The sequence below is a fragment of the Cicer arietinum genome, chromosome 5 (assembly GCF_000331145.2).
Source record: "Cicer arietinum cultivar CDC Frontier isolate Library 1 chromosome 5, Cicar.CDCFrontier_v2.0, whole genome shotgun sequence".
In the NCBI taxonomy this organism is placed as follows: domain Eukaryota; kingdom Viridiplantae; phylum Streptophyta; class Magnoliopsida; order Fabales; family Fabaceae; genus Cicer; species Cicer arietinum.
In genome coordinates, this window is record NC_021164.2 from 67,976,987 (window position 1) to 67,996,261 (window position 19,275).

The 19,275-nt window shown below is 32.4% G+C and overlaps 3 protein-coding genes and 1 long non-coding RNA gene across 6 annotated transcripts; 3 read left to right on the forward strand and 1 right to left on the reverse strand.

The window, feature by feature from the left end:
• Window positions 1-867: 867 nt before the first annotated feature.
• On the forward strand, window positions 868-3,622 carry LOC101504613 (uncharacterized). Its single transcript, XM_012716517.3, has 2 exons — window positions 868-1,059; window positions 2,525-3,622. Exon 2 carries the CDS (start codon window positions 2,587-2,589, stop codon window positions 3,322-3,324), a length of 738 nt encoding a protein of 245 aa, XP_012571971.1. The 5' UTR covers window positions 868-1,059; window positions 2,525-2,586; the 3' UTR covers window positions 3,325-3,622.
• Window positions 3,623-4,789: 1,167 nt separating this feature from the next.
• LOC113786576 (uncharacterized) lies at window positions 4,790-6,418 on the forward strand. The gene is made up of 2 exons (XR_003472826.2): window positions 4,790-5,848; window positions 6,102-6,418. It is a non-coding gene; the product is annotated as an uncharacterized lncRNA (long non-coding RNA).
• Window positions 6,419-8,221: 1,803 nt separating this feature from the next.
• On the forward strand, window positions 8,222-12,403 carry LOC101505237 (uncharacterized). 2 transcript variants are annotated; one of them, XM_004502576.4, is made up of 2 exons: window positions 8,222-8,380; window positions 9,947-12,403. In XM_004502576.4, the coding sequence occupies exon 2, from the start codon at window positions 10,088-10,090 to the stop codon at window positions 11,906-11,908; it is 1,821 nt and encodes a 606-aa protein (XP_004502633.1). In that variant the 5' UTR covers window positions 8,222-8,380; window positions 9,947-10,087; the 3' UTR covers window positions 11,909-12,403. The 2 variants fall into 2 exon arrangements, with proteins under 2 accessions (XP_004502633.1, XP_004502632.1); XM_004502575.4 differs by having other exon boundaries at window positions 10,030-12,403.
• Window positions 12,404-12,731: 328 nt separating this feature from the next.
• Window positions 12,732-18,314, reverse strand: LOC101505793 (phosphomevalonate kinase, peroxisomal). 2 transcript variants are annotated; one of them, XM_004502577.4, is made up of 11 exons: window positions 18,103-18,314; window positions 17,918-18,021; window positions 17,649-17,799; window positions 17,301-17,398; window positions 16,581-16,690; window positions 16,440-16,492; window positions 15,915-16,295; window positions 15,308-15,412; window positions 14,648-14,875; window positions 13,390-13,512; window positions 12,732-13,253 (listed from the first exon to the last, which is right to left on the reverse strand). In XM_004502577.4, the coding sequence occupies exons 2-11, from the start codon at window positions 17,923-17,925 to the stop codon at window positions 12,987-12,989; spliced, it is 1,524 nt and encodes a 507-aa protein (XP_004502634.1). In that variant the 5' UTR covers window positions 17,926-18,021; window positions 18,103-18,314; the 3' UTR covers window positions 12,732-12,986. The 2 variants fall into 2 exon arrangements, with proteins under 2 accessions (XP_004502634.1, XP_073224640.1); XM_073368539.1 differs by lacking the exon at window positions 18,103-18,314 and having other exon boundaries at window positions 17,918-18,094.
• Window positions 18,315-19,275: the final 961 nt, after the last annotated feature.

Below are 19,275 nucleotides of genomic sequence, written 5' to 3' on the forward strand. Positions count from 1 at the left end.
TGTTAACAATTCTCTTCTATTTTTTTTTTCAAATAATAATAATAATAATAATAATAATAATAATAATAATAATAATAATAATAATAATAATAATAATAATAATAATAATAATAGAAAAAAATAGTTTTTAAAATAGAATTAAGTTGCTCTATCTGCAAAATAAAAGTGTTGATGTATGTTTTATCTTTTAAATATATTTTATTTGATTTGATTTTAATTATTTTATTATTTTTTATGTATTAGATCAGAGTAAAATTAAAAGAGAATTGTTAATAAAATAAAATATTTTGTTATTTTATCTGCAAAATATTATGAACACGTTCTTCTTTTGACACATTTAATCAACCGCAATAATATTGATGAAATATTTTCTTCAATTTAATGTATTTTATTTAATTTTATAAATATAATTTTGCTTTTTAATTATTTTTTATTAATTAAATAAATAATTATTTAAATGTTAAAATGAAGACAAAAAATTAAACATGGTACATGGTCACATATCCGACAACTCCTATTGGACAAAAACAATTATTCAAAGTGTAAAAAAATAGGAGAATTTAATATATATTTTTCTTAAATGAGACATTTTAATTAACTTTAAAAAAAAAGGATATGTAGATTAAAAAAAACCTATTTTTTTTTCTTCTGCTTTTAATTTGATGTCATTGTTCTTTTATTACACATTTATATATGACCAATCAATGTTAGAGCAAACTAAAAGTGCACAAAATCGATTGAACCAAAAAAAAAGTGTACTTTAGTAAAAAAAAAAAAAAATAGTGCACAAAATCGAACCCAGTGTATTTTTTTTACTCAATCCTCATTGTATCTTAAGATATTATAATCTTGAAAAAAAAATATAAAAAATGAGCTGTGGAATAAAGTAATATTTTTGGGTGTGTAGTTGTTTTTACTCGTTTTATCTCTCCTTTTCTCCCTGCTTCTCAGTTTCTCAAACTTGTTTGCAATTGCATTCCATTCCATGCGCACCAACCCTGCTTGCAGCTTCCCATCTCTTTCATCTTCCGTCGGGTCACTTCTTTTTTTCTCTGATCGGTCAGTTTTCTTCCACTCTCTCTTTGTCACACTTTTCTTTTTGCTATTTGCTTGCTGTTATCACTCTATGGTTTTCAGATTTGAGTTTTTACTGCTAAACTTTTTGACCCATATAACCAAAATGCACGGTAAAGTGTGTTCCATTGCAAAAAGTGTAAAAATTTGTGTTTTTTTATAATGGTTTTGGAATCTGGGTTTAGATCTCGGGGTTTATGATTTATGTCAATTTTTTCATTTCTAATTGTGATTTTAGTTTTAATTGGTATTGGACAATTTACACAAAAATGTAGTCCCCTTCAACTTTGAATTTGAGTAGATAGAGAATAGGTTCATTATTTAGGTTTTTGTTGTGTACCTTACTTTTTTAAGTATATATTCTTCAGCAGCATTTTCCAGATAAGAAAATTTGTATTCCATTGTTGCTTCTCAATTAAGCAATTTTATCCATCACATAGTAGACGGCACAGGACAAACCAATAAGAGTAACAAGGATCTGTTTCTAGTGGTTGATTTGATGCAAGTTAAAACAAAAATAATATTTTCTTTTATAAAATTAAGCCTTTTCAAATGCAATGTTGTGGTCTAAGAACTCGTTTAATCTAAAATTTTGAAGTCAAAATCCACAACATTCAGAGCATTGTATCTCCATTTAGTTTAATCCTCAATATTTCAATAGTTAATATCGCATCACCTGTTCATCAATCCCATAGTATTTTCATCTCAAATTTTAGTATTTTGCAATAATTTGCTGAATAATCCTAAATTTTGACAAATTAATATCTAAAACAGTAATCTGTTAGATGTGATACTAGTGCACCTAAGGTTCATATATCCATTCTTTCAAAATGGTTATTATATGGAATAAATTTGAATCATAGAAAGGAAACAGATGCTTTTAATTTCCCAAATCTATCTCTGTACTTGGAATATGGGAAACAAAGAAGATAACGTAATCTACTTTTGAACTAAGTGCGTGTTTGGTTTTGTGGCGGGTTTGGCAAAGATGTCAAGTTGCTATGTCGGCTGGCCGAAATATGACTTTAACCAGTATGCACTATACCAAAGTGAATCAATGCAAGTTCAATGAAAAAAGATAAAGAGCATTAATTATCAGATTATCTTTTAACCGACTAGTATTGACATTATAAACACATTTTGTTTCCTTTCATGCAGGTAGTTTGTAAAAGCTTCTTTTAATATTCAATCTGGAATGAAATATAAGCAAAATGATATTTGAAAAGTTGATGTATCCGATCTAAAATTTAGACTAGATACATCAACTTTTCATATACTTTTTTTTTTTATATATGTAAATTTCATTCCAAATGGAGTATTATTTTGAGATATTGAACATCTGAAAACATTTGATACAGGTTGAATGCTCTTTGAAGTCTGAAATCTAAATTCGATATCTAATACCCTTCTTGACAGTCTTATTTTGTGTTTTATTTTCTGAGTATTACAGAGCTACGACGAAGAGTTTGCCTTTAGGAGCATAGTTTTTGAGAGAAGACAACATTGAGAGATATGCAGAATGATAACAAAAAGATGGTGCCAACCTCTGTTGGAAGCTCTTCCTTCTTAAAGGATAAGGATCCTGGCACCGGCACTGATTCTAACAAAGCTTCTGGCACCAAGCGACCCTCATCAGACTCCCCGGTAAACCACCATCTCCAACAATCTCCAGGAAATAATGCTGCAAATGGACATCTTGTGTACGTCCGTAGAAAATCGGAAGGAGAAATGAGCAAAAGTACTGGTTTTGAAAATACAAGTATTAATAGTTGTTGCCCACATTCAAGGCAACTTTATTGCGACGAGGAGATTCCTACACCCAAACCTCAGTTAAAGGAGCCAAAGGTTTCTTGTTTCCCAGCATTTGCACCTTTTCCTATGGCATCTTCGCTAACCTCATCAGGAAAGCCTTCGATTCCTATTTCGCTTGGGAAATCTGCCGTGATGTTAGCACCAGTTGAGTCTAATTATATGGCGGCAGCTTCTTCTGGACCTAAAAATGTGAACTGGGAGGAGCGGTATCAACAATTGCAGATGCTTTTAAGGAAAGTGGACCAATCAGACCAAGCAGAATATGTCCAGATGCTTCAATCGCTGTCTTCGGTTGAACTTAGCAGACATGCCGTTGAGTTAGAGAAAAGATCGATTCAGCTTTCGCTAGAGGAAGCGAAAGAATTACAACGTGTTGCCGTTTTAAATGTGTTGGGAAAATCAGTGAAGAATTTCAAAGCACCGGCGGATCATGACTAGTGTTCGGACAAGTTGAAGTCATCGGCATGAACTATCCGCCCTTTCTGCTGCCATGAATTTCCTCAGGCAATGGAAACTTTCAGATTGTTTACTGTGTGTAACCCTCTTTATGTTGATTGTTTATAATCTCCTTGCATCTCTTTGGTATTGTTATGAAAAAAAAGGGGGATTGATGGCCTCTTGTGCTGTTTGTACAGTTTTGCTAACAACAAAAATCTTAACATTTATGACAGTTGGTAATAATCAATAGCTAATGATAGACAGTTTTGTAAAATTAATACGATTATTGATTTATTTATTGTGTTTGTTAATCTATGTAAGAAAAACATTTTTTTACCGAAAGAAACGTAATCATTGATTTAAATTATAAAACATCGATGCAATATAAATTTAATTTTGTTAAGAAAAAGGGGTGAATGTGCGAACAAACTTAATAATACGCCAACATGTCTACAATTATGACAAAATTCAAGTGTCTGAAATACTTATGTTTTCGAATCTGCAATGTCGATGATGTCAAAATCATTGATTGAAATATGTAATCGATCAAAGCTACTTTGTCAATATAAACTAAAACGAAAACGACACCATGATAGAAAAAAGCGTCGCACCAAGACAGAAGAACCAAAAAGCGTCGCACTCAGATGACGAAATCACAACAAAATGTTAGAAAAGAAATATTAAAATTGCGTGGAAGTTACTTATTTAGATAAAATAAAGGGAAAATGATTTGGAGAGGTGATTTAAGACAAAAAAAAATAGTCATAAACAACTTCTCTAATAGATGATAATAAAGAGAGAAACTTAGGGTTTTCTTTTTGAAAAAAAGTGTGGCGACAAACCTATAATATATGTCAAAGAAAACTTAAACGATATTTATTTTGGAACGAAGGAAATAGTATGTAACATGTTATGTCAGTAGATGAATTGAATGTTGAACCTCTTTGTTAAACTCTTTGAAAGTCTTAACTCAACCACTTGAGTTATGTCTTAGAGAAAAAGCGACAAAAAAACAAGCGAGCTTTTTAGAGAGAGAAGTTTCTCCTTCTCTCTAACCTTGCTTCCCCTCTCATTAGGATTTTGCTCCAGTGCCGTCATCCGAGTATGCCTCCACCCTTGTAGAGGTCTTCATCTTCCCTCGTTTTTGGGGGTCTTAGGTTTTATATGGGGATCCTTACAAAATCGAACATAATTCATTTTTATAAAACCGACTTGTAAGGTGAGATGTGTTATTCGTTATAAACTATTATAGAGCTCTATCTCTTATCCATATCGGACTTGTTTTTTTTTCGATCGAGTAGACTCTGATACCATATTAGGTGAACTCTATCTCTTATCCAAGTGAGACTTAGTTTTTCTCAATACACCTCATCACGCTTAGCACTATTGGATTTGGTGGGTGTATATAAATGGTAGGTCGGTTCGATCGAGTAGGCTCTAATACTATCTTAGGTTTTATATTAGACTTAATTCATCCTTACTAAATATGATGAAGGGTGTCATTCTTTATAAACTATTATAAAACTTTATTTATTATCCATGTGGAATTTGGAATTTTCCCAAAAAAGGGCTTCTCTTCTCCCATTTCTTCTTCTATTATCTCGTCCTTTATCTTCTCTCCTACATTTGGAGCCACCAAGTCACATATCTCTCCTTAGTCACCGATCAATATTGTCACGACCCTATCTTCGACAGAACGTTCCCCACCTGATCCCCTGCCTCAAACTTCAGCCTCTATGGTTGATCTTCACATGCTGACACGGGACCAAAGGGTCCCCCTTCAAAGCCACCGTGAAATATGTGCGACATGATCTATTTATTGTTGATTGGTTTGAGATCTAATTGCCTTGATGTTAACTTTTTGCGTCTCAAGTGAATCTTTTGTTGGTGTTTTTTTTGGGTATTATTAGGCTGTTTCAAGTTTATGCCCCATCTGATTGTTGAAAAGTCTCTCAAGTGTTTGGCCTTTTGAAATTGTATTTGGAGGAAGGGGGTTAATGATGGTTGCCGCCAACCTCGACTTCCTTTTAGCTTTACAAACGACCTCTGTATGCGTGATTAGATTGATCATTTCTAGATCCATCCTTCGCCATGGACACGATACATGTGTGAAAAAATTTAGTTTGGTTGTTAAATATAAGTTAGTCTTAGTTCATTTCTACTAATAACTGAATTCAGTTTAGTTTAGTTTGTTTTGTAAGGTCTGTTAATTTTAATTTCGTTTATATATATATAAGACTTGGGTCATCTTTTTTAGGAGAGTTTTTCAATTCATATTATTCTTCTTCTCTTAATTCAATATGGTATCAGAGCAACAATGACCAAGAGAGTACCGATGCATCTCTTACTATTATTCATCGGTATAATCAAATTCTTCAATTTCTCCAAAATAATCTTGTTGTTTCTTCATCTTCAACATTGATTCATCCTTCAACTAATATGGTTGTTATTCAAAATGATCATATCAATTCAGTTTCCTCTTCATTACTAAGTAAGCAAGTCGTCTATTGGATAATGGATATAGGTACTCATCACATAACTCATAATTTTGTTAATTTTTTTTACTCATGTTAGTATTCAACACATTACTATGAAATTACCTAATTGACAAACTACTACTACTAATATCTCTAGTTCTATACAAATCTTTGAACATATTACTCTGCATAATGTGTACTATCTTCCAAATTTGTGTTAATTTGATCTCTGTAACAAAATTAATTGAATCATCTAAATATCACCCCACCTTTACTAGTAATAAATGCTTCATTTTGCAGAATTACCCAAAAAAAGTGATTGGTAGAGCTGATAGACATGGAGATCTCTATGTCTTCCAAGCTCGAGTCAACATATTTCTCCTTATATCTAGTAATTCTTGTAATAATACTCTATGTTTCAAATTTTTCCATTTTATGGCACCATAGATTAGGTCACATTTATGATTTTACACATAAATGTATTGCTTCGCATTTTCCTTTCATTTCTTACAAGTTTAATAAAAATTTGTCATACATGTCAATTTGCTAAACAAAGAAAGTTACCTTATCCTATTAGAACTAGTCAATCCTCTATGATTTGATATTTTGCACGCTGACATTTGGGGTCCTTATTCTATTTCCTCTTTTTCTGGTCATAAATACTTTCTTGCAAATGACTATAGTAGATTTACTTGGATAATTTTGATGAAATTTAAAAGTGAAACTAGACATCACCTCATCAACTTTATTTATTACATTGAAACACAATTTTTCACTAAATTAAAGTGTTTACGCACTGATAATGGACCTAAATTTTCAATGAATTAGTTTTTCAAATCTAAAGGGATCCTACACCAAAAGTCTTGTGTTGAGTGTCCTCAACAAAATGGAATTGTTGAAAGAAAACATCAACACATCTTCAATGTGACAAGATCTCTTTCTTTTCAAGCTCACTTACCTAAAAATTTCTGGCATTTTTCTATATAACATGCTATTCATTTAATAAACATGTTACTTTCTTCTCTCATCAATAATAAAACTTTATTTACTTTACTTCACAATACAACTCCTATTTTATTGCACCTCAAATGTTTTAGTTGTTTAGCTTATGTTTCCACTTTAAATGCTCATAGAACAAAATTTGAGTCACATGTTAGAATTTTTTTTTTTAATTATAAGGATGATACTAAAGGATATTTCTTATATGATTTGCATACTAATGAATTTTTTGTTTCTAGAAATGCTATATTTTTTTAACAGGTTTATCCTTTCTCTGTTGTTACAAATGATACTCTTGCAACTATTATCCCTCGACTACATTATGAAAACTAACCGACCTTACAAAACAACCTAAACTAAATTCAGTTATTAGTAGAAATCAACTAATTAAGACTAACTTATATTTAATAACTATTATATCATAAAAGAATAAAAAAAATCATCACATTAGACTACTATCAGATACATGAGTGAATTGGACATAATATTTTCATTCAAAACTTTAAATATATGTTTGGTTGAAAGAGTTTGGAGGACAAAATAGGGGATATTTAAAAGAAAACATTTGTTGATTAAAATTTTAAGAGGAACTAGTAGAAAAGACAAACAAAATTATTTATATAATTGTTTTTATTCTACCTCTATTTAGGAGACGAGGGATAAATATAGCTTAAACAATATTTATGATTTATTATCTTTTAATCAAATACAAAATCATTAAAAATATTTTTTCCAAATCAAACTAAAAATATTTTTCCAAATCAAACGTGTCTCTATTTCCTTTTTTATCCACTGAGTTAAAATCCATCAATTCCTCTTTCAGGTGGTCGAAACAAATATACATAATGACATTAAATTTATTAGTCATCTCACTTTATAGTGTTCATCAAGTTTGACCTATGAATCATATTAAAACCAACATTCAAATTTTAAAATGAAGAGACCAATTTCGGTTTTTAATATATATTATCCTTTTTATATATAAAAAAAAATTAACCAATATAACTCACTTTGAAAAATATATACCAAAATGTCATATTTCGTTTACCTTTAGTAGGTCGCATCGCCGTCCTGCGACCATCTTTTTTTGTAGTGGTTGCAAGAATGCGACCTTCTACCACAAAAAACAAGCGGTTGCAGAGCGGGGATACTACTTTTTAAAAGTTAACACATTTTGATATATATTTTTAAAGGTGAGATATATTTGTGAGTTTTTTTATTTATAATATATATATATATATATATATATATATATATATATATATTTAAACCCACCAATTTCATGTGTAAATTAAAATAGAAATAGCAAAAGTATAATTAAACTTAAAATGTTCTAATCTTGAAAAGAAAATAAAAAATGAGCTGTGGAATATTGATGGAGTATTATTAATTATTAATTTGAAAATAAAATAATTTATTTAGATATGTTGTTGGTTTTCACTCGTTTTCTCTCTCTTTCTGTCTCTGCTTCTCAATTTCTCAAATTTGTTTGCATTTCCATTCCATGTGCGCACCAACACTGCTTGCAGCTTCCCATCTCCTTCATCTTCCATCGGGCCACTTCTTCTTTTCTCTGATCGGTCAGTTTTCTTCCACTCTCTTCTTTATCACACTTTTTTTTTTGCCTTTTGCTTATTATAATAACTTTATATTGTTGAGATTTGAGTTTTTACTTGTAAACTTTTTGACCCACATAGCCAAAATGCATGTTAAAGTGGTGTAAAGTATGTTCAATTCCAGAAAGTGTGTAAATTAATGTTTTTTATAATGGTTTTGGTATCTGGGTTTGCTTGTAAGATTTGGGTTTAATTCTTGTGGTTTAAGATTCATGTATTTTTTTTTTTCATTTTAATTGTAATTTTAGTTTTACACAGAAAAATGTAGTTCTCTTCAACTTTGAATTTGACTAGACAAAGAATAGGTTCAATATTTAGGTTTTTGTTGTGTAGCTTTCTTTTTTAAGTATATATTCTTCACCAATATTTTCCAGATAAGAAAATTTGTATTCCCTTGTTGCTTCTCAATTAAGCAATTTTATCCATTAGAAAGTAGTAGAGGGAAGGCCAAGGACAAACCAAAGAGAGCAACAAGGAGAAATGTGAGCATTACTTTTTGTTTGTACTTTTTTTTGAAAAAAGTTGGGAAACGAGAAATTATTATTAATTAAAGCGATATTAATGATCATTTTACAATTAAACTTCTCAAAGTCAAACTCTTACCAGAAGATATTTCTTTTGGGAGCCACCATAACCAGTTTTTTTGGCTTATTGTTGATGATTTGATGCAAGGTAAAAAACACATAAAGAATATTTTCTTTTTTCTTTCACAAAATCAAGCCTTCTTAAATGTAATGTTTTGGTCTAAGAACTCTTCTTAACTAAAATTTAGAAAGTCAAAATTGACAACATTTAGAGCATTGTTCCTCCAATTAATTTAATCCTCAATATTTCCAATTGATATGCGATCACTGGGTGCATCTTATATGAACCTCTAAAGAAGGGTCTAAAGGTGGATCCTAACAATTTTTATTATTAAAAAGCTATTATTTTACTACAAATAGTAAGGGTCCACCTTTGAACCCTTTTTTAGAGGTCCATATTAGAAGCACTTGTTATCACCTATTCATTAATCCCCATAATAATTTTATTTCAAATTTTAGTATTTTGATTTTTGCTATAATTTTCCGAATAATCCTAAATTTGGGCAAATAAAGATTAAAACAGAAATCTGTAAGATGTGATACTAGTGCACCCAAGACTCATCTAAACATTCTTTTCAAAATGCTTATTACATGGAATAAATTTGAACCATAGAAAAGGAAACAGATACTTTTAATTTCCCAAATCTATCCTTGTACTTGAAATATGTGAAACGAAGAAGATAACATAATCTACTTTTGAAGTAAAACTATTCGCATAACTTGCATGACTGCAAGATGTCAGGATGCTATTCGCAGGCTGACATAAGACTTAACCAGTATGCACTATACCAAAGTGAATCAATGCAAGCTCAAAGATAGAGTACATAAACTGTCAGATTGTTTTTTGATTGACATGTATTGACATTATAAACACATTTTGTCTCCTTTTATGCAAGTAGTGGCTTCTTTAGATATTGCACTGAACATCTTAAAATATTCTATACAGGTTGAATGGTATCTGAAATCTATTGTAGATGTCTAACATCCTTCTTGACAATCTTAGTGTGTTTTATTTGCTGAGTATTTCAGAGCTATGACAAAGAATTCGCCTTCAGGAGCATAGTTTTTGGCTGTTCCTAGCTAAGCAATGGTTGCAGATTCATGGTTTCGTAGTCTGTGGAGGACTCCTCGGAAGCATGATGCTAATTCCGAGAAGGTGATTGGAGTGTTAGCATTTGAGATAGCAAGCCTGATGTCCAAGTTAGTTAATTTATGGCAATCGTTGAGTGATAAACAGATTGCTAGGTTGAGAGAGGAGATCACAAATTCAATTGGCATAAGAAAGCTTGTTTCAGACGATGATCATTTCATTGAACGATTGATCTGTATGGAGATAGTTGAGAATATGGCACATGTAGCCGAGTCTGTGGCTAGGCTTGCAAAGAAATGCAGTGATCCGATTTTGAAAGGTTTCGAGAACATCTTTTATGGGTTTATCACTAAGGGTGCTGATCCATATGGGTGGGAATTCCCTTGCAAGAAGATGGAAAAAAATATTAAAAAGATGGAAAAGTTCATATCAACTAATGCAAGCTTGTATCAAGAGATGGAGGTGCTTGCTGATCTGGAGCAAGCTCTTACAAGAGTTAAGTCTAATGGTGAGTTGGATGGTGTCAGTCTAAGCGAGTATCAGAAGAAAGTTACATGGAAGAGGCACGAGGTGAAGAACTTGCGGGATATTTCTCTGTGGAACAGGACATACGATTACACAATACATCTTTTGGCAGGATCCTTATTCACAATATTCTGTAAGATCAACCATGTATTTGGAATTCAAGAGATGGTAGATGATGGTGGAGCTAATAATTCAAGTGTCTTAAATTCTGATTTCATTAATAGAAGTCATTCAGTTTCTTCATTATTGCAATCTTCATTCCACCCATCACAGAATAATATTGCCAGATTTTCTTCAGGACCCCTTCATACTATTACTGCTAGTGCTAGTGCTAGATCAGGTCCAATTGTTAGAACAAATAAAACCATTTCTCATTCAGGTCCCCTTGGTGACTCATCAACAAAGTCAGGCCCAATTTTAGGAAAACATACCAATGTCAATTTTTACTCGGGTCCCCTTGCAAGGACTGCGAATCAATCAGTCTCGGTTACTAGAACAAATAAAAAGAACAAGATTTGGAAGTTTTATAAACACTCCGCCGCCATAAGTGGGAAGGAAACTCACGCAAGACATAGTCGAATGACTCAAGTTGGACCTTTCAAAGGATGTATGGCTTGGGACAGTTCCTCTGTCGCCGACTGTCATTCAAGTGTAAGTGGTGTTCATTATGGAATTCAGAATCACAAAGAAAATTTGAACCCTCTTGGTCTTGGCAAAGTCGTTCGCCATACTCAATCAATCTTCAAATCTCTGTGCAAGCTATTAAATCCTCCACCTGAAACACTTGGTGCAGTTGCTTTATCCCTGCACTATGCAAATGTTATCATTGTGATTGAGAAGCTAGCAGCGTCTCCACACTTGATCGGTCTCGATGCAAGAGATGACCTGTACAACATGTTACCAAGACGTGTGAGAGTTGCCCTCAAGGCCAAGTTAAAGCCGTATACCAAGACAATGGCATCATCATCGGTCTACGACACAAGTCTAGCAGGAGAATGGAATGAAGCAATGTCAAGCATATTGGAATGGTTGGCACCGCTTGCTCATAACATGATAAGGTGGCAAACTGAGAGGAGTTTTGAGCAGCAGAGCTTTGTTTCACGAACGAATGTGCTGCTGGTACAAACTCTTTACTTTGCGAATCAAGAAAAGACGGAAGAAATAATCACCGAGCTTCTTGTGGGTCTGAATTATGTCTGCAAATATGGCAGGGAGGTCAATGCAAAAGCTCTGGCAGAGTGTGGCAGTTTTAGGGTTGGTAATGAGTATCTGAATCTGAATCTGAATGGATGAACACTTTGTAGTAAGGTAATGGCCGTTGACCACATGAGTATAGTTCCTTGCCAGGGACTGGAATGAGGACTTGGAGAAATCCCAATTGTCTTCTTGAAGCAACAAATGAAAATGAAATGGTAGTTGAAATATGGGAGAGATAAGTAATTCATGGAAATTTAGGATCAATGTGTTTCTGGTGAGGTTTTTTTTTTGTTGAGCATTTATTGTTGATTCTCTTTGATGAGTTTTCAAGCCACTAGAACTAGAACTTCGATGGCAGGCCTCGACTTTGCAATGTTGGCCTTCTTCCTCTTTGAAGAGTTCCTACATGGTGTTTAGGGTGTGCATATCTATAAGCATCATTATATATTAAATTGTATAGTGCTATCACACGTTGATGATTGGTTATTTATTTTTTTCTCTGTATCTTCTGATTTGTCAGGCAAAAAATATTAAGTGCCGTGATGTTCTCTCTTTTATGCAACAATTGCACAAATTGAAATGTTTGTCTCATTGTGTAGTATAACAATAGCTCTATGAAAATGGTAGACGCTCTTACAAACCTATCCTTTGAAAGATTGTTTCTCTTACACCTCTATTGCACATACTTGTTCCAAATCTACATTATGCGCAAAGTGCAAGTTAAACAGAAATGGCCAAAAGGGGGAAAGAGAGAGTAATAAAAGTAAGAGAATAAAGATAATATACTGACAGTAAATGTCATTGATTAAAAAACTATATAATACGATATATTATAAGATGTGACTGATTGAATGGTTATTTGAATGACAGTGTATTATAGTGCCTACCTTTGTACTCTAAAAGTAAAAGTTGCAAGCAGTTAAGGCAAGGAATATCTTGGACAACATATTTGAAATATTCACATACACTTTGTTATTCAAAAAATTTCCTGCTCGCTTAGAAACCAAACTATGGGAGGGGGTGTACATAAAACTAACACAGGATTATTTTCAATCATCCACTCATTTTTTTCCTTCCCTAACTAAAATCAGAAAGAAACTAATGCCTAGTCTGAAAGTCACATTCCACGGAATATTTTTGTGGTGACTTATTTTATTGATGGAAATGAATGAACTTATTCAATATGAATTGAAGACACAGCTGATGTGATTTCATTGGTTCGTGGGTCAGCACTTTCTAATGAAACTCCACATGGATCTTCTTTAACCAACATGGAAAGAACATTAACTGAACTCCATGTTTTTGTCACGTTGCTGTTTGAATCTCCCAAAGTAACAGCAAAGACTGCATCGAATCCTCCTGCTCCTGGAACTCCAGCGACCAGTACTCCTTCCAAGTTCATTGTAGCATCTAGAAGTTGTGTTTGTGATTCTGGTTCAATCTGTAATACATTGCAACTTATGAGACTGCGGAACTCATGAACTGTTGAAAGGGTAAACATATTCCACCTAGACATACAAATTTTTATAAGCAAAATCAATATCATTCAAACAGAGAACCGTATAAAAAAAACTTACCGGTACACCTGCAGCCTCACCCATTAGGCGCATATGATATCTGATGCCCACCATGGCCTCTTTGGATCCTAGCAGTGCTTTAACAACTGCTTCTTTGTTAGGTTCAGAAGCTTGTTCTATCCACTGATTATGTAATTTGCATTTCAAAATCAATATGAAAGAAGAAAGGCAAGAAGAAATGACAAAATATATGAAAGATTACTAAAACTACACAGCATGAAAGAGCAGTCTCAAGTCACATCACGCATCTACTTGTAAAGTTCATAAATTGAAAGTGAAACCAAGGTTCCCATGGCTACTAAACTTTGTATAGAGACAATGTGTTACGATATAGAATAAGGATAACTCGAGTAGTTTGGAGTTAGTTAGGAAGTTGATGAGTTAGTTAGATGGTTGTTAAGAGTTGTTATTTTGGTTATTCTTATAAAGTCTTTAAATAGCCTTCAATTGGTAGAGGGGAAAGATAGCTTTGAATAATTAACTTGTAAACTAGAGAGTGCTCTATTAAGAAAGGAGAGTTCTCCTTTGGAATAGCCTTGAGTGCAAGGTTATCATCTTCATTGTTAATCTCTTATATGTTCTCTTTCAACCTCACTGCATGAATAATAAATCATCCTTTTGTTTATCATCTTTATTCATTTGAATTTGTTTTAAACCATTATTCTAGGAATTCTTTCTTGCATAAAGAAAGGATCCTAACACAATGTAACACAAGTCATAGATTATCTCACTTGGGTGCTTCCTAATTGAATTTAATTTCTGGAAATGAGATGCCACATGAGTCACTTATCTTAGTTCTTCTTCCTTCTTTCTGTGCCACGAGGTTCAAATCAAGTATGAAGGAGGTCAAGAAGTCCAACTACAATATAGTTCAAACTTTATAGTTCCAACTCTACATCTAACCAGAATTAGATCTGGTGTAAATTTTCTAATTCTAGTAACCTATTATGAGTGACCATAACCTGCAAATAAGCTTATATACTACTTTTATGGTACCAATCTCGAACCCATCAAAAGTAATAGGAGAGACGTATGAGTCTAGTCAATGAAGATATCATATTCCATGAAAATCCAATAGAAATAAGTGTTGAAGTCTAATGCTCAATGCAAAAATATATATTATTGGGGCACAGTTTAAGTTGAATGAGTCTAATGGTGAGAACTGTCAATCAATATACCTAAGTTGCATAAAATAAATTCGCTTATTTTCAAATCACTTCTATTGAATAAACAACCGCAAATGATCTCAACAAAATACCTTGTCTGATTTGAGGATGCTGCAGCTGTCAACCACAGATTTATATGCATCCCAATGTTCTTTTGCTAATTTTCTTAACAAGTTCAGTTGCACTTCCAATGCTGAATTTGCCTCTGACAATCTTCTCCATGTTTCTAGAGACTTCTGAGGGTTAGACTTTTGCCATTTTTTTACAGCACCAACCATTGATGGTGTGGATGATCCACCAGTTCCAGGTTCCCCTAGTATCTAAAAGGAGAAACATCTTAGAGTGGGGATCAAAAGAGTTCACGTGCTTCAAGAATATAAAGTTAAAATAATGTTTAGAAAAGAAATTGTGGGGGGAGGGGGAGAGAGATAGAAGTGTAATTGTCATTAGATAGTTTGCTGTCCAATCTTGGCATCATAAGTCAGTCGCAGAACCAGAGTTTTTGAATAGGGGAAGGCTAATAAGTAAGACTATTTTTGGTAACCATTAAAATAAGGTAATTGAATAGAAATCAGAAGTACAACTATTGAAATATAGTTAGGTACACCCCCACCCCTTCAATCAAAATAAAAATAAAAATAAATGAGGGAGAAGGGAGGCAGAGCAGGGAGTAAGTGGTCTATCAATAATTACAAGACATGTGGACATATAATCATACTAACATTAACATATGCAAAGTTTAAGTTGCTTACAAGAGTCATCAAAGGTGGTAAAGAGAACTCGGTCCTGTCGTGGTCCCACTTTCCTTTCAGAATGTCAATGATTACTTCTGGCAAGGGCACTGCTGTAGCTGCAACCTACAAAGTCATTGATGTTTCAGGAACATTTATAATAACTCCAAAACAAAGATTCCCATCAGAAATAAAGAACAGAATAATCGTAACATGGTTGTTAACAATAGCAGGTAAACTAAAATAATGCCGTTAAAGCAACAATTAGTTACCTTGGGATTTTTTCACTTCATGTAAAAAACCATATTGAAGGAACATAGCACCAAAGTTACAAGTTTGTGGAAATTGAATGCAATGTACAATGGTGACTACATAATATTTATTATTGAACATATTTGTCCTAGGAATTTCAAGAATTCACAGTAGTTGTCAATAATCTCGAGATAGAAGCCAACTATGGGTCAAATAAGCCACGAAGGGTGCATTGTGTTGTGCCAGTTCTATATTGAATTTACAGACTATTTTTTCTGTGTTTAAATGATGAACTTGAAATCTTGAATAATGAGAACTATTGCATTGTTGGTCAATACATGATACATACGAGAAGAGGAAGGTGGAGAGCAAATACCTGAGTGGAAGAAATCACTTCAGGTGAAAACCGCACATAGCGCTGACTACCATACACGGCTGAACTTACATCAAACCCACTACCCACTTTCCCTTGTGCAATACAGTGTGCAGTTTGAGCTATTTTATGAACCAGATCAAGATCTGCAATATCCTTCCTGTCCTGATGATCTTTTGAAGAGGAAATCTTTACAGCACCAAGGTAATGAAGTAAAGCAGCGACTACAGCTGTTGTCATTGCTGCGGATGAGCCTAAACCAGTTTTAGCAACTTCAGGCTTGCAATTTCCTTCATTAGCATCATCAGTATTAAAGGTAATGGAGGCAAAAGGAGGAAGGGTGGCCAATGTTTCTGGTGTCAAAGGGAGTCCGCGTCTCTCAATCTGCAGAAGTATTTATTAAGACAATCTTTTTGGTCTAAGCTTTTTGGTCTAATCTTTACATCAAAATTTAAAGGAAAAAGGCTACTAAGGAAAAAAGGTGAGATAAAATGATGTGCAGAAAGTACACAAACAAGAGCAACTTACCTCGTTCCTATAAGAATAAAAATCATTGGAACCCAAAATTGTAATGTCAAGACCTGCGCGACCAATCCATTTATAAAATTGGAAGTTTGAAGATGTTGTTACACGCTAATTAATTAAAAAGGTTGAGAAAAACGGCATTACCTTGTAAAAGTAGTTTGTGTAACAAGTCCTTTTTATTCTGGTCAGATGTTGCATAAGCAGCAGCCACAGAGTATTGCACTGCATATTCCACAAAAGGGTTCCTTGTTTCACTGAAATAACAAATCAGTTCCTGTAAACCTCACCTAACTATATCAAAATATGAACAGTGAGAAACTACAAAGAGAAAAATCTGAGGATGCCCATTATTAACACAATTTCTACATGACTTAGGGCCTGTTTGGATGAGTAAAGATCTTCTCCATTTTTTTAAAAGAAATGGCCATATCCATAACTATAGTTTTGATGTATAATTATCCAATTAATCTCACATATTTTGGTAATGTGTGCATTTATATCACTTATTTGTCCAAAAACTATAGTATGGACATCTTCATTTCTTTTGAGAAATGGAGAGGATACTTACCCTATTTGAATTGTCTTATTTGAGTTTATCTACTTACCCTACGTGAGACTCTTTGAGAGAACTTGTGGAAATAGCTTATGACATGTTCATAAATTGGTTTTAGCTTATCTCTATAAGCTCTAAAGAATAGCTAATGAAAACAACTTATAAATTATATGAAAACAATGAGAAACTACAAAGATCACAGTCTGAGGATGCCAATTATTAACACACTTTCTACATGACTTACTAATAAATTAGGTGTAAATTTCAAGGTCCAAATATAACTTTGATTTTGACATAAATGAAAAACCTACCTCGAGGAAACAGTTTGGATGGTAAGATTTTTTAGTGCTAATTTGTACAATGCTTCTCTTGAGAGCTGAGGAGAAGTTAATCTAACATCTGTCCAAGCCTGTAGGAAAAACAACCAATTACATTACAAATCAACAAATCAAAACGGGGATAGTATGAGATGTAAAATTGTTTTACAACAGCCAATCACAACTCGTCAAGACAAAAAGACAGTTAAATGAGTGCGGTAAAATATGCCAAATTGAAGAGTTGTGATGGGATGTGAGTACAACCATATATATTCCTTAATCTCATAATAGATATAGGGGGCAAAACAGAATAGTAAATTGAATGAGAAAAAAAAAACAGACCCAAGCCCAGGAATCAGATTTAGTTTCGGGATAAATGGGCTTAATAATAGCATAAAAGCGAGCATTTGTACTGAGAACAAGGCCAGCATTAGGTCTCTCCAAAACAAGATAACCCCCAGTCATTAAAACCTTTCCAGGAGCAGAAACAACCCTGTCAATGTCAATGTCAATTTACGGTAGTTTAGTTCCTTCCATAAATTAATTACATAAAATTAATGCAACAGAATAATAAAGTGGTGTAGTTTGTAATGATTGATGAATGAACTTACACGGCCATTTTCGATTATCCTTCACCTTAGAATTGAGATAAGAGAAAGGGTTGCTGGTGGATGCGATTCTTGTGAAATGATGAAGGGATTGGATCAATCCTTCTCTGTATTAAGTAGAATTCAAATTCAGAATTAAATTAATTATAATAGATAGATGGACTCGTTTTGCACGTGGCCAACTGCACCTGAGTGAGGGAAGGGAGGAGGAATTCTTCTGTTTCTGCCTGCTGCTAGTACTGCCAAGACCACTTCGATTTAATAACGTTGTTCCTTTACACTGGTTGAGCTAATATTTTAACTTTTATGAAGATGTCTCTGTTTGTTTAAGCATAATAATAAAGAGCAACGAGAGACTCATCCAAGAGAGATGCACAACAACTTCTATTCTATTGTTTGGTTTCGCCAGAAATACAAAGGAGAGCCAAAAGAAGAGTGGAAATGGCGAGAAATACAAAATCATAATTAAATTCATTATTAATTAAAAATTAAGATTAATTAAATAGTTTATTTGATTCACATCCCAAAAACTCTATTTTAATATTTTTAAAATTTAAAAACTAAAAAACTTGTTTGAGTTTCTTGTTTCTAAAAACTGTTTTGTAAGATTATTTTTAATATTATACTTTTTAAAATTAAAAAAACAAAACAGATAAATGGTATTTTATTATTTATTTTTCAATTTTTTTAACTCTTAGTGAAAAATCGGTTTTTAGAAACAAGTATTTTAAATAAGTTTTTTTTCCTTAATTCTATTGTTTAAAACAGTTTTCTAAATCAAATATATAAAATACACAATTTTGAATACACAAAATTAAAATGGAAAGTATTTTTTAATAAAAACTGTTTTAAATAAAAAACAGTTTTTGATTTTAATAAAAACTATTTTAAATAAAAAACAGTTTTTGATTTTAAATAAGTTTTTTTTCCTTATTTGATTTAGTTCTCAAAAACTGTTTTTTATTTTTTTAAATCAAAAAAATTAAAAACTTGTTTGACTACACAATTTTGCAAAACTGTTTCTAAAAACTATTTTCTATTTTACTCTTTTTAAAATAAAAAATTTTACTCTTTTTAAAATAAACAATTTACTTTTTAGTTTGTTTGATTGTGTTTTACTTTTTAGTTTTTGAAAACTATTTTATAACTAAATTTTAGAAAATTGTTTTTAAAAAGAAAATTAAAAATAAATTTATTTGACAACTCCAATTTTTAAAACAGTTTTTAACTAGAGAGTTAAAAAAACTGAAAAATGAAAAGTAAAACAAATTTATCTGTTTTGCTTTTTTGCTTTTTTAGTTTTACAAAATATAATATTAAAAATAGTTTTTAAAAACAAGTAATCCAAATAAGTTTTTTAG